We start from the raw sequence: 16,163 nt of genomic DNA on the forward strand, positions 1-16,163 counted from the left end.
TAAAAATATTATTTTCTAAAGCAAACATTATTAACTAGAAATAATGTTGTTAATTTAAAATTACTTAAACGAGGAAAAACACTAATTTAAAGCTTCTTTTTCTAAAGCTTCTTTTTCTAAAACTAACAATAACATTTTAAGTAGAACTATATAAATTTATTTTTTTTCTCGTATAGAAAATAGAAGAAAGTGGTTGAAACTGTTGTTTTAAGCCTGTAACACATTAATATGCATGAATATAGAAGAATTGATTTCTTTGGATTAAAAATTTACGTGAAATAGATGAATTAAAATCCCAAGAAAAAACTTTTTTTTTAATATGCAACACTTTACAAATATTCATTGCACAAATGTAACATCACATTTCCTAGGCTTTGAATGTTGCGTCAGATATTTGACAGTTCAAAGTGTGGGACAAATGAACTGTCTTTGACTTACCAATCGACAAAATAAAATAAAAAGTGGACTAACTACATGCAAGGGCGGATCTAGGTTGGAGGGAGGTGGGGCATGTGCCCTACACTACTTTATAGATTTTCGTTCGTGAAGACATCTTATAAGAATGATTTAGCACAAATGGTTTAGTGCTTCTACTATTACTTCTTCCTTACCCAGGTTTGAGACTTGTCAAAGGCATATTCTCCTTCTAATTACCTTCATTTTCTTCCACCAGAAACATTATTGTAATTTTTTTTTTCATTTAACTTTTGAACAGTCACTTTAAAATTTCGTTTAAATTACTTTAATAATTACTTAAAATATGTCTGCTTATATATTTTTAATAAGTTTGATATATATGAAAATGAATAACAAAATAATATATATATACCTTCATACATATTTTTGGGCATCTATATGTGAGATATAAATAATAAGTATTAAGATAAACATTTTTTGTGTTAAAATACTACATATTTTATCACAAATTTATATTTTAATAATGACTAATATATATAATAATTTGGATAAATATATATGTATAAGTAAATGAATAGTGCCCTACACTAAATATTTCTCTAGATCCGCCACTGACTACATGCAGATTTATTTTTTGTCTTTTAGGCTTCAAATGGAGAGAGGGTATCGAGTAGAGCAGATCAAGCGGTCCTGGTGAATCGAGTGGAGCAGATCAAGCGGTCCTGGTGAATCAAGTAGAATAAATGATGATTAAGCGGTTCTAGCGGAACAAAAGTGTATCAAGCAGAATTGGTGGTCCAAAATATATATGAATGGTAAAAGCGGATCAAATAATGCGGATCAATCATTTATTTTAGCTAAAATATTTACTAAATAATAATTAATTTCCAAATCTATATATTTACCTATAATACTAGTAATTTGAAAATAATATACATAAATGATATTAGTAAAATTATTAACGTTGTGTTTCACAACTGAATACTCAAATATTATATATATATATATATCAATTAGGGTGTTGTTCGTTTGATCAGTTGACTGATCCATCTAGTTGCAGATGACAACTGATGTTCGTTTGGACACAATATAATGGAATAGTTGGACGCATCAGTTGGCTGAGTTTATAAAATTCATCCAAAAAAAATCAAAATATTCAGCTGACTTTGATCGGTGCATCCAGATGCATCAGCTGCAGTCAAAAACAGGAAATGACTAAAATACCCCTTTAAAATTTGAAGAATTACCCAAAACCATTCCTTATCATCTGACGATTCTCGACATCTCTTGACAAAGAAGAGAAATAGATTTTTAGAGTTCTTCACTTCCCATTTTCTCTTGGATCTCTTGTTCTCGATTTCAGAAAAGTGAAGAGTAAAATCAAAAATCGAAAACTCCAACCTCTACTTAGACAATTTTTCTTTCTGGGTCAAGCTTCTATTCAACTCAAGGCTTTCTCTACTAGTCATCTCGATCTCTCTTTATACTCTGTTTCTTTTGCTCGAATCTAAAATAATTTTTGTAGATTTGCAAGTTTGTTGTATCTTTATTGCTCGTTTATTCAATTGGGTTTTCTTAATTTGCTGTGAAAAAAAAACCCAAAGATTTTGGATTTCTTCTTCCTAGCCTTGGTTTATTCATTAGCTGAGATTTAACGATTATGGGTTTATTCATGTTTTATGTTTTGCAGATGTACAAAAGTTTTACCATCAGTGTGACCCTCGTGAGTTATTTCGTAAACCCATTTTAAGTCTTGTATGTAGCTTTCAAGAGGTATTTTTTCTTTGGGTAAAGTTAAGATTTATCACTACAGGAGTTACTTTCGAGTCAGAATTAGGGTAGATTGTGATTGAAGTTGCATTTTTTGCTTGATGAGTTTGTTCACTGATTCTTTTTGTTCCCAGCTTTTTTTTCTTCTAATTTCTGTGATCGATTGTTTTAGTTATCTTCTTCTTGATTAGATCCAGTATGCAATAGATTTGTTGTTATGATTCTTTTTCTAGTTGTCTCCTCTATTAGGAGTTTTATCTCTATTAGGAGTATTTTGGTTTTATGATTTTTTTCACAAACTCTCCGCTAGAGAGAGCCATATTCAGGAACCGATGTGCTTACATGGGAAAAAGGCTATTTCGAGCCCGAGCTTTTTTAGCTAAACAATCAGCTCGAGTATTAGAACTACGAGGAAGAAATCTAATACAGAAAGAAGGGAAAAAACAAACTAAAGATCGATAGGATGCCAATTCCGCTGCAAAAGTCGGCTAATCGTCTTGATTGTCATTGATAGAAATCAGGTCTGAATAGTCGGAAGCAAAAGCGCAAGAAGTATCGCCAATAGAGATCATGCATTCTATTGTCCATAGCAAGGAATCAAATTCTGCATGAAGCGGTGATAAGCTTCGCCGAGCACTTTTGAGGCCAAGATGAAGAACTAAGTCTTCTCGAACAAGGGCCGATCCATGTCCGCTTAACGGGTCTTCTGCATGCCAAGAGGCATCAATTTAACATTCAGGAAACAAGGAGAGCGAAATCTGAGAAATATATCTAGGAAAGGAGTTAAGCATATGGGTACATCTTCTTTTAGGGTTGCTTGTTTCCAAACAGCTGCCTCCTTGAGTGCCAAAGCCAAAGTTTCAAGGGGAGGTTCTCTAAAGTTCTCAAACACAAAACGATTTCTACTTTTTTAGATATACCAAATTATCCATGGAAATACTTTCAACACCTCCTTTCCGATTCCAAATTCATGGCCACGCCAGAAAAAGAAGTCGAAATTATAGAAGAGGGAATTTCTAGGGAAAATATTCCCTGAAGAAGGAATAGGCGATGATGCCCAAATCTGTCGCGAAGGTGGACAATGAAAGAGAAGATGGTTAATTGTCTCTTCAGCTTCTCCGCAACGGGGGCATCCTTTATCCGTACCCATATGGCGATATGTCAATCTTTGGCAAGTGGCTAGACAGTCCGAGATACATTGCTACGCGAAATGCATAAGCTTCAGCGTAGATTTAAGCTTCCATACTTGTGCCTGAAGTGCCGAAACACCTGCTCCCTGAAAAGGGGGGTCACAAGTAGGACGAGATAGATCTCTCGCGGCCCAATATCCTGACTTAACGGTATGATTACCAAATTTAGTGTGAGACCAGCTAAAGCCATCACTCAAGTAGGTACGGCTTGGGCGAATCCCTAAAATGAGTGGAATATCAACGAGATCAACCAATGCTTGAAGACGGTCTAATTTCCACATCTTTGTATTTTGGTCGATTAAATCATTGACATAGAGTAGGGGATCTCTTATGTCAAGAATGCTTTTTGTCGGCCGCGCAGGGATAGTGGGAATCCATGGATCTTTCCATACGCGAGTCAGCATTCCAGAACCTATGGTCCTCCGAAGTCCCGAGACAAGAAGGGGTTTGGTGCCATGATACTTCTCCATCCAAAAGACGGACGATTTGATGCGCTGATATGTAATGGATCACTATATCGAAAATATCTCCCCCTCAAGACCCTACTCAAAAGAGAGTTTGGGAATCGGATAAGACGCCATAGTTGTTTTGCCAAAAGAGCTAGATTAAACTCTTCCAGTGATCTAAAACCTAGTCCACCTTCAGAGTGTGGGTTGCAAAGCTTATCCCATGCAATCCAGTGGATACCATTACTATTCTCATTAGTTTTTCACCAGAAATTTGCAATAGCACTACTCAACTTTGAGCGAATAGCCTTAGAGAGTAAAAAACACGATATAACATATGTCGGAAGGGCTTGTGCTACTGACTTTATAAGAACCTCTTTGCCTCCTTTGGACAAGAATTTGGCTGACCAGGTATTAAGTCTCTTTTGGAGTCTATCCCTCACAAAGGAGAAAACTTGGGTTTTAGAGCCATGAATTTTCTCAAGTAAACCCAAGTAAGATCCCATGCCCCCATCCCGGTGGATACCCAAGGTTGATTTTATGGTACTCTGGGTCGTATTGTCCACATCATGACCAAACATTACAGACGACTTAGCAGCATTTAACTGTTGTCCTGATGCCTCACCATAAATGCGGAGAATATTGATGATCTCTTGACCTTGAGCTGGGTCAGCTCGACAAAAAAATAAGATGTCATCTGCAAACAAGAGATGCGAGGTGGAAGGACTTGCGCGTGAGATTTGAAGACCTTGGATCCTGCCATTCCATTCAGCTTCTTTGAGTTTCGCTACCAAAGCTTTCGTACACAAAATAAAGAGGAACGGGGAAATATGATCGCCTTGTCTAATTCCCCTTGATGGTTTGATGAAACCTCTTGGAGCTCCATTTAAGAGTACTTTATATGAGACATATGAGATGCAAAAGATTATCAAGTCCACCCATTTCTGAGTGAAACCCATTTTCAACATGAGAGCTCGTAGAAAAGACCATTCCACACGATAGTAAGCTTTACTCATATCAGTCTTTATAGCCATGAACTTTTTCCTACAAGCCAGTTTGTTCGGAGGGCATGAAAATTTTCCTGAGCTATAAGAATATTATCTGTGATAAGTCTCCCAGCCACAAAGGCAGACTGAGTCTCAGTTTTAACTCCAGAAGAATCTTTTTCAGACGAGAGCTGAGAACTTTTGAAATTACTTTATAACTAACATTACATAGGCTGATTGGCCAGAATTCCGCCATCTTCCTTGGTCGATCTGTTTTTGGAATCATGCAAATATTTGTCTCATTCAAACGCTCATCAAAAGAGCTGGATGAATGGAAGTTTTGAACTACTTTAACCAGGTCTGGCCCGGTCAAATCCCAAAACCTTTGATAGAAAAGGGCTGTCATACCATCTGGACCCGGAACTTGATCTGGATTAAGCGAAAAGAGAGCACGTTTAACTTCATCCGTGGAAATCTCTTTAATGAGTCTCTCATTCATTACGTCCGAGATAATCACCGGCACATCCCGAAGGGCGGAATGAAAATCTTGTGGGTCTGAGGTTGTAAACAAGTCTTTAAAGTACTCCACCGCTAGACTTTTAATTCCCACCTCTTTGTCTACCCATAGTCCATCTTGGTTCAGTAAACCAATAATCTTATTCCTTGCTCGTTTTTGCTTGGTAATTGCATGAAAGTATTTTGTATTTTTATCACCCTCTTTAAACCAAAGTTCCCGACACTTTAATCGCCAGAATATCTCCTCTTCTCTATAAGCATCACAAAGTTTCCATTTCAGAGCTAAAAGTTCTTCGGCAGAAATAGACTCGTCTTCCTGAGCAAGGTCGATCTTATTTTGAAGATCCAAAATCTTCTTCTCAGAATTTGAGGAATTAGATTTCTTCCAAATAGAAATTGATTTTCTACAATTTCTAACTTTTTGTGAAAAAAGAACTCCTTCTTGTGAAGAGACATCCCAACCTCCAATAACTGATTCTTTAAACCCCCGTTTATCAAGCCATCTTTTATCAAAAATAAAAGGTTTAAATAATCGTTGTGGACTATTGTGGATTGATGCTAGGAGGGGTTTGTGATCACAACTCCATAATTTTAAATATTCCACATTAGTGTGGGAAAAGATAGTATGCCATTCCTCATTCGCCATTGCTCTATCTAATCTTGAGTTAATGACTTTACGGACTCTCCGTCCTGTAACTCCACAACTACGTCGCCCCACCCATGAAAAAAAATTATCATGAGATGGCACCTCAATCATTCCACAATTTTCAATCATACAACGAAATGGGAGGAAAGAGGATTCCGACCTACTTTTACCACCCTTCTTCTCATGATTTCCTATAATTTCATTAAAGTCACCGATCATAAACCATGGATCCGAGCGTCAAATGCCAATACAAGTCAAACGCTCCCAAACTAATTCTCGGTACTGAACTACCGAATCTCCATATACAAAATTAATATAAACTCGGTTTCCATCAATAATAGTTTCAATATCAAGATGCCGATCACTAACAAAAACAAACTTAACCGGATAATCTTTCGAATACATAAGGGCAAGACCACTACTGGTGCCAATCGGTTCAACTATTTGAAGGAAATCAAAACCTAAAGACACTTGCATATTTTGTAGATGCATGTGATTGCTCTTGGTTTCTGATAAAACAAACAAACATGGGGAGTACATTCGACACATCTCCTCCAGTCGACGAGAGGTAAGATCTGCTCCCACCCCTTGACAATTCCATGCTAAGATTCTCATGTGTTAGTTCCGGAGGGAGAGTCAAACCCCACCGTACTAACAATTGAAAAGGTAATTATAATTTTTGCAAAAATAATCACCTCAATACAAGGGATAATTGAAGATTTGTTAAAAACTCTTGTCTTTGCTCTCAACGAACATTCCAAAGTAAAATAACATTGTAAACATGATTTTTTCAGATACAAAGAATGTGAGAATGGTCTCTCCTTGACGGAGGAAATCAAAATACATGGACCTACATCCAGAAATTTAGAACTTAAATTTTTAGTTGGGTCAGAAATAACCTTAAAATTAATTTTACTATGCCAGGCCCAAAGCTTCAATACAACAAAGGAAATGGATGTTGAGCCGCTAGCTTCACATGCTTGACTTCGTCGGAGCTGAAATGCATTCGGTGACGGAACAGTAAATACTGTTGACCAGAGACATGTCACGGTTAGGTGAGAGATACAAATCAAAGAGCGAGAGGAATCCAAAGCATCGCGAAAGTCCATCAAAATCAAAAGATTCGACACGACATACATTGTCTCTAAAATGAGCAAGATGTTTAGATCTAGCAACTCTAACAAAGCGGAGTCCACAAGGTGGGAAGTTGGCTTCATTAGAGAAGTTAGACGCCATGATTTCATCACACACGTGAGAGGGATTATAAACTCTCGCCAGAAAACAAAAGGCTAGCGAAAAAGGAGAAGAGTCAAAGGCTTCTTCTTTAATCGAAGAGGGTTTCGTTTTGAGGGAAAAATCTGGTGAGAAATGGACACGGTTATCCGTCCTTTTCGAGATGTTTGAGCTCTGACTGTTGCTATGGAGAAGATTTCATGAGAGCTTCTCCGGTACTTCGACGAGATTGGATACATTGGAATAATACCAGAGAGAGAGAGAAAGAGGAAATTCAGATTTCAGATCTGGCTTATACAAAGGTTCAAGGGAGAAGAAGACATCTAAAAAATGAGATCTAAGGAAAGAACTTCCGTTCTAAGATCTGATTTGTCGAAAAGCTTCCCCAAAAGAAGATAAAATAAGGAAACACGGCAAAAGCCGGAAAATATTGTCTGTGAGTTTTGAAATTAGCCACGACATGATGCAGTCCGAACGCTACTTGATAGCTCAAATCCAATTACTTTGCCATAGGCGACCACCAAGCCCTCCCGAAATAATCGGTAGATCCAAGAAATAAAGAAAAAATAAATAATTTTTTTAACAATTACTTCGTCGGAAAAAGCAGATGCGGAGAGAGAACTAATACACGGCGAAACGATGGGCAGATGCGGTGGAAAAAGTCATCCCGTAGAGTTGGTAAAAAGGTCTCGAAATTCGTGCAAAAGAGAAGTGTTGACAGACGAGCAGGTGGAGAAGTACATAGAACACATAACAATCATGCTCCCGTACCTTATTAGAAAGCATGCAGTAAATGGGAGAATGCTCACACAGAGACTGGATCGAATGACAATGACTAGACCCATCATACAGTGCACATGTTCTTCATTAGGTATGTTTGTGTTCCATTTTTCAGTTTCAATAATTGTGGCGCCAAGTGATTGGTTTAAACGTGTTTCTTTCAGGTCTTGTTGGAATTTCATGTGTTATCTTACTAGAGCTACATTCAGTTAACGCACTGGAGTTTTGTGGGAAACTAGATGAGGACATGATGCGAGCTGCCGCTAAACAATATGCAATCAAAACTTTCAATACATTGTCTCCAGAAGAACGTTCTGCTTGAGTAGTACCAGTATTATGCACGTCAACCAACCCAAGACTCTCTTCTTAAGTCAGTTATTCTTTGTATTTAAATTTCACCACTCCTGGATTAATGTGATATATACATTGTTGTACTTTGTTGGATTTTGTAATCATTTGTGTATTTTTTTATAACAGAAGCCAACCTAAATTCTGCATCACTTATGTGTCTTGCAACGTCCATTTAACATTTAATACATACAACAACGAGGAACCAACTTACAACAACAGTACTATAAATAGAAACGAACCACATGCACATTGACTACAACACTAACATATAAACTAGAACAATACACACACAAGAAGGTTCTTCATTTCACGCAATTCCATCTTGCAACCTTGCAGCTCATTCTCTAACCTAATCAACTCCTTCTCAAACCCGGAAACAACAGATTCACATGTTCGTGTATGAATGGCCAGAGTTTCCATCTCACATTCTAAAGATTGTACCTCTTTTTGTAATGTCAATGAAGATCCTTCAATTTTTTCAATCTTCGGAAGTATGTCTTCCATCTCTTCCACCATTGTTTCATCTGTCCACCTAAACAAGTGAACACGAACATTCTGATGCATACCAAGTGAAGAAGTGAGAGATGTTCCGTTAATGAACAATATTAATAGATCACTATAATTACCTCCACTCCACATCGACAGGCAAAGAAGAGTCTCCCTGGGTTTTTGACAGTCTTTGAGGTTCTCAAAACCACATCTTCTCCACAACAACATCGAATTGGAATCCCTCTCCCTCTATCTTCCATTTTCTTTTAACTGGACAGTCTCAATTTGGCTATCGAGAAGTGAAGGTATGAACCCTAAATACAGATTACCCCCAAATCAAAACGACGACGGTTAGTCGCGTTGTGTAATGAGTGGTCAAAATTAAATAGCAAGCATATGGCTAAATAGAATAGTATGGACATATGTAGACTATTTCTCTGCATCTGTCTATCAACTTTCCAAGTCAGCATATAGAATCAGAAATGTAATAAACCAAACTAAACTTACAGAAGTTCATGAACCAATGAAATTCCATCTACTTAGAGAAATGGTTTAGACAAAAAACTTCATAAACCATATCATTTCAAACGGACTATTTGTTCATACTTTACCAAAACTGAGTGAATCGTTTCATTAACAAACCATATGGATTGTGTTTCGTATGATTTAGCACAGTAGTGCTTTTAAATGCACTAGTTTCATAATCCTGTTCATATACCGAATTGCTTGGGTTCCTTATGCAGTATTAGGGTTTATTTTTTGAATTGCGGAAATAATTTGTTATCATTAAATAGAGACTATTGTATGTGTATTTGAGGTTCATTTAGAAATGAGTGCTTCTTTCAACAAGGCAATATAATGTTTTGGTTTGCTTATGATTTTCCCCAGTAGTGATGTTAAATGCAATAGTTACATAATCAAGTTCGTAATCCTATTTGCTTGGGTTCCTTAGTCAGTATTAGGGTTTAGTTTATGATTTTTGTTCACAATTTGAGATCAGTAAATGCGAGAATACATTAGTTTGTAAACAATTTGGGATCAGTAAACTTGCAACGAATTATAAGACAGACCAAATAGGCGGGGTTTTTAATATATACATTGCAAAAACGGTGTTACAGGGCATTTCCTAATTACATTGGGACGATTAAAAGCAACACAAATATACACGAATTGCAGGGATCACATAAGTATCAAAAGAAGAAGGTATACACCAAAGTAGACACTCGCGCTTCCGCAAACATTGTGGGAACAACCGTTATTTAGCCCATACCAGAAAGTTATATCATAACACCTAATACCCCTCAGTAGCAGTCGTTGAGTTCTTAGATAGCATTACGGCAGGAGGCTTTGTTGTGGCCTGTGCCACAACAACGTGAACACCTCCTCTGTGAACCGGTCTTCTTGCACTGAAAAGTAGCAGTATATCAGCTGTGGTATTTTTAAAAGTACACAAAGTAGAATGGACTATGATATATTAACAGTTTTAAACTTGCCTTGAATTCACCACGAGACAGAATTCTGAGTTTCCTTGGTCTCCCTGGTGGCCGCCGCACTAATGGTGGATGCACCTCTCCTATAGTGCCTGAAGCAATTCCGGGTGCGACCTCGCCACCAACAGAGTGAATTGGATAGATTTTTCCCTCGTAACTTAGTTTAACTAGCTCATTGAAATATTCGTTTGCTGCTAAAGAATCTGTTGGAACTCCAAGCCAAGCAGCAGCTGCTATTGCGTGAGCACAAGGTATCCCTAATCCCTGAAATTCTAAACAAGAACACGTAGACTCGTCCAATTTGACAATAAAACATTCACCAGTCCTAACTTGAACCTGGAACTCAAAGTTGCAAATCGGCTTCACAGACATTGACATCGCGGCTTGATAGTTTTCCTCAACTCGCTTTTGAACTCTCGGAGCTAAAGTTGTAGGGCAGTCTTCAGCTTGAGCCCTTTTAGAAGCAAACCAATCCATCAAGGTTGTTCTTATGTACTCAAGCATGCAAATAAGAGGATACTCGCGTGCCTCTCTTATAACGTTGTTCCACGACTCACATATGTTACTATCCATGATATTGAAACGCCGACCTTTTGAATGTACTCTTGTCCATTCTGAAAACCCTACATCGACCAAAAAGTAAAGGGTTATGTAAACAACTGAATCCATAACCATTCAATATCAATATGTTGAAGCTGAACAATATTATGAAGAAGGAAACAAAATTACCCAAATCAACTAAATATGCAGCACATCCGGGTTTAACTTTTGTATCTTGAGAAATATCCTATTGAACTCAGTGACATCAAACGCTTGGGCAGCTTCAGACATTAGACGGCAAAGGCTTTTAGGCTTATACAAATGTTTGACATTACGCCAAAGGTGAACAGTGCAAGCAGCATGATTGGCTTGCGTGTATACCTGATTGAAATAGTCAACAAATCAGACATTACTTGTATAATATATAAAAGGCTGAATGGAAACTGTTGTCTTTCTCACCTTGCTCAATCCAGTGTAGATGCTAGCATGGCGGTCTGATATGAACATTAAATCCGGATTGTCTGGAGCTATAATGCTGAGCTTGTGAAAAAACCATTCATATGCACTATCATTCTCGCTGTTAACAATGCCAAAAGCAAGTGGGAAGATCTGGAAATTCCCATCTTGGGAACATGCTGATATTAGTCAGCCACCATATCGGCCCTTCATAGAGGTTCCATCAACAACAATGACCTTCTGCATAAATGCATAACCTTTAATGGATGCTGCGAAGGCAATGAATTGGTACTTGAAACGTCGTGGTCCAGTTGGATCATCATCATACTCTGTAAAGCACAGACTGTCTGGGTTCGCTTGCTCAAGTAGGCCAGCGTATGCGGGGATTAGTGCATAGCTGCCTGCCATAGATCCTAATGACTTCTCCATGGCAACCTCTCTAGCACGCCAAGCTTTCAAGTATGATATACTAACATGGTAGTCATCAAGCAGGAACTTCCTAATAACAGCAGCATTTGGCCCACGTTTAATACCGAGAAATCGAGATTGCATAAGTTTGCCTATGACTTGTGTTGTTGCTAAGCGGTGGTATCTACGTCTTTGATCAATGGTGCAGGTGTGTCTCTGATTTGCCTGTCGTACTTGAAAGCTGTCAGAAGAATCTACCTTAGAAGCATACACACGCCATGGACAAGTCTTAGAGATGCATTTCAAGACCATAAACTTTGGAGTTGATCTCGCAGTTCGGAAGTGAAACTTGCAGTTGATGGCGTGTATAGCTATCTTAATCTTGCAATCAAACTTGGACTTGAATACTCTGCCAACAAACAGCTTGTCTCCTTCATATTTAACATCAAAGAATGCAGAGTCTACACTTGAAACACAATGACCATCATTCAGCACATGTATGATAAACGATACTGAAATAGAACCAATCATTCTACATAGAATGGTATAGAAAACATAAACTACGTAAACGAACTATCAACTTCCAATGCATTCAGATAAATCAGCAAAGCATGTATATATTTATAGACGGATTGCAGGATATACCTTCACCTTTTCCATCATTAAATACTGGTGGGCGTCTCGACCGAATAGGATTGGATCATCACTGAAATCAGATAGTATGGTGTTTAATGCTTCTTGTGCTCGACCCCAAAAAAGAATGTTATGCCTTTGAATTGCAGTTTCTTCCACACCATTTGTAGTAGGAGATACATGATGGCCAGTCGGAGTTCCAACCGCGGCCCTTGATGAATCAACACCTTATGCATTAACATTTTCTGGAATGGCGATAGCTGGCAGATTAGGTAGCATTGTGAATGGGACTATAAGCAAATCATCGTCACTGTCGCTGTCTTCTGTCCCACTTTGCCTACTAGGACCAGCAGGCCCTGCCTTATCACTTGTTTCCATTATGCCTTTTTCTTTGTCTGTAGGTCCACATGCCGGGCTTTTAAGACGAATGTAGTCTTCAGGCTCTCTAATAGTTACGCCTCCTGTAGGGAAAAGTTCCCTCCTTGTACTACTTCTTGTAGCTGGCTCTGTTCCTCCCGGAGTTGGGTCTTGCGTTGCACCCACCAAGGCACTTTCAAGTGCAAATTGGTGTAGTTCTTCTTCAGAGTCATAATCTGTCTCCTCACTGTTAGAATTGAAGTCATGGCACGCAACAGCAACCGGAGAAACTGGCATGGAATGTTGGACGACAGTAACACAGAGATTGACCTCTTCAATATGACGTCTCACTGTCACATCACCGTCTTCACTGATGTATTGAGGAGGAGACCCGTTTTCTTCATCGATTGCCATCCACTCTGGATATTGGTAAGCCAATTTTATAGTTATGTCTCTTGCATGGAAAGAAAGCTTCTCCTTAACCTTCTGAACTAGCTCCTTGTAAGTCATGTTGGTCCGGAGGCGTATGTAAGACGATCCTTCCAAAGTGTTCGGTTCAAACTGCCAGACCATATTATCAACTCTCACCCACTCGCCAATTACCAGCAAGACCTCATCTTGTGATGCCGTCTACATTGAGTATGTGAAGAGGTAATTAGTTTACAGATAAAAGAAAGAACGAGTAAATATAAACCTAGCCAAATATTCTGATCGTTCATATAGCAGTAAGTTTAGTCTTTAACTATGGTAAGTAATAATTGTCAAATATTCAGAAATGGTTACTCATGTTTGATTCTAAGAAAATATTACCAACTTGTTTATCAGATCTAAGATCACGGAAAGTATTTGATTCGAAAAGGGAAAGTACGTTGTTTGACTTTGAAAGGGTTGAATATTAAAAGGAATCTGCAAAAAGTAAAAACAGAAACTGGAAAGCGATGGTTTTATACCTTTTCCGTTGGATTCTCCTTATTAACTGCTATTTTCACCACCATCCATACTGTTCTGTTTACAGTTAGAGATCTCTGCGCAAAAGGTATAGCATTAACTGTTATTAAATAGAAAGCTGAGCATATTCTCCTCTGATATTTTTGGGGGGAGTATTTTGTTCAAACTAATCTTATACACTGCAGGTTATATTATGGATGGGACAATTCTGAAGCGGTGCTATAGAATATTTTTTACAGGCTTTTCCAGCGCCCACGTCAGCTGAAAGAATTAATCTTCTATTTCCCCTCACGCGCGTTTCAGAAATAACCCACCATTGTGTTAGGGATTGGCTTGTAACTTCACACACCTGATGTGTTACTCTCTGAATTCGGCAACTTATGGTGCTAGATATGTAATATCTTTCCAGGATTTGGTTACTTAGCTAATTCACCCAAAAATATATTCCCGCCAAAAAAAAAAATTTCTGCCAAATTTTTTTCGTAACAAATTTTTTGACAGCAAAAAAGATGCTTTTAGAAATTCTTGTAACTTTTTTTTGGCGGGAAATAGATTTACAAGAGATTTTAAAAAGGTTTTAAAAGATGTACAAGTGATTTTAAAAGGGTTTAAAAAGATTTACAAGGGATTTTAAAAGGGTTTTAAAAAATTTACAAGAGATTTTAAAAGGTTTTAAAAAGATTTACAAGAGTTTTAAAGGGTCTTCTTGTAAATTATTTATAAATCTTTTAAAAATCCTTGTACATCTTTTAAAACCCTTTCAAACCCTTTAAAAATCTCTTGTAAATCTTTTAAAACCCTTTTAAAATCCCTTGTAAATCTTTCAAAACACTTTAAACCCTTTAAAAAAATCTTTTAAAAAACTTTGTAAATCTTTTAAATCCCTTTAAAATCCCTTGTAAATCTTTTAAAACCCTTTTCAAATCCCTTGTAAATGTTTTAAAACCCTTTTAGAACAATTTTAAACCCTTTAAAAATCTTTAAAAACCCTTTGTAAATCTTTTAACTGAAAATTACCTAGTTTGACACAAATTTGGCATAAAATGGCTAGAATGACATTCAAAAATCTAATTATACTAGATTAACACAATTATATGGTAAAATGACAAAAATGCCTTTTTAAAAAACCTTTTGACCAAAAGAAAAAGAAAAAGAACAGAAACAAATAATACAGGAAAAAAAAAAAGGCCACGTTTTAAAAACAAAACCCTACTCACGTTATGTGTTCACATTTAATGATTTTCATGTCAAATATGGTAACTGATTTACATAAGTCAGCCATCACATAAAATCAAAATTACAAATCTACCATAACATAAAAATATGTTAAATGTCATTCCACATACGAACGGTCCAGTGGGTCTTAGCTTTTCCTCACGGTCAATATAAATTGTGGCCGTCGTGTTTCTTCCCGTCGTCTCAATTCAGACATCACGGTGAGTGGTCTTGTTCGAATCTATTTCAGAAAGTTCTCTTCCAAATTTTAAACCAATTCGATTATAAGTTGTTTTAATCATTTGTGCCTCTAATTTGTTATTTCATGTTTTCTTTGGTGGCATTAGTAAAGGCGTCTTCAAGAACTGACCCCAAATATCCTTCTCGGCTCTATGAAGAAGGAAATTCTCTTTTGCAACATAGGAGCATGAATCACTATTGCTTTGTCCAAAATTGGGAGTACGAAGAAAGGTTTAGGGTTGAATGCTTGGGATGAATTGAAGAAATCATGCCTTGGAGTGTTCATAAAGTTTGATGAGCATCATGCCTAGTGATATCCCAACAATAATTTCTCTGCAAGATAAATATGGTAACTGATTTTAGTAAATATGTCATAACAAGCTAAAATGAAATAAAAATCTGTTACAAAAGTTAGTACTATTCTATTACAAAAAATCATGGAAAAAGAAAACTATAAATCGGTCACCATATGGATTTTAAATTATAAATCTGTCGTAACATAAAATATCTTTAAGGTCATTCCCGCAATTTATTTTGTTCTTTATAAAACCTGCCATCAAATGACAGATTTATGGTAAAATAAATTTATCTGTCACAACACAAAACATTATATTTTAGAAAACAAATCTGCCATCAAACGACAAATATTGTGTAATATTACAAAAATCTGTTATAACATAAAACAAATATGTCATAACATTAAAAAAATCAGTTATCGTTAGACGTCATTCTAGTAATTAATTTTTTGACAACAAATCTGTTACAACGTGACAGATTTTCTTAACAAAATTATAAATCTGCCATGACTTACCGTAAAAAAACATCCACAAAAAAATAAGTCTGTCAAATTATATGAAAGTCTATGGTCGCATAAACTAAAAACCTGTCAATTAAATTAAATCTGCTATAATTTATAAATCTGTCATCACTATCTTCTAAAAAGTCTATCAATCAAATAAGTCTGTCATAAAAAATCTATCGCAGTTAAAAATGTCTGCGGAAAAAAAAGAATCCGCCATAACTAAACGATAGACTTTTGTAAAAACGCTTGA

At 36.8% G+C, this 16,163-nt stretch overlaps 1 protein-coding gene and 2 pseudogenes across 3 annotated transcripts; all 3 read right to left on the bottom strand.

Annotated features, from left to right (window-relative positions):
- Positions 1-2,473: 2,473 nt before the first annotated feature.
- Positions 2,474-6,586, bottom strand: AT2G06400 (annotated as a pseudogene; the record flags this gene model as incomplete). The annotated part of the gene is made up of 1 exon: positions 2,474-6,586.
- A 2,022-nt stretch (positions 6,587-8,608) lies between these two features.
- On the bottom strand, positions 8,609-9,084 carry AT2G06265 (zinc ion-binding protein; the record flags this gene model as incomplete). The annotated part of the gene is made up of 2 exons (NM_001335303.1): positions 8,609-8,890; positions 8,962-9,084. 2 exons carry the CDS (start codon positions 9,082-9,084, stop codon positions 8,609-8,611), a joined length of 405 nt encoding a protein of 134 aa, NP_001325185.1.
- A 1,179-nt stretch (positions 9,085-10,263) lies between these two features.
- AT2G06410 lies at positions 10,264-13,218 on the bottom strand (annotated as a pseudogene; the record flags this gene model as incomplete). Its single annotated transcript has 1 exon — positions 10,264-13,218.
- Positions 13,219-16,163: the final 2,945 nt, after the last annotated feature.

Source organism: Arabidopsis thaliana, chromosome 2 (genome assembly GCF_000001735.4).
Source record: "Arabidopsis thaliana chromosome 2, partial sequence".
In the NCBI taxonomy this organism is placed as follows: Eukaryota; Viridiplantae; Streptophyta; class Magnoliopsida; order Brassicales; family Brassicaceae; genus Arabidopsis; species Arabidopsis thaliana.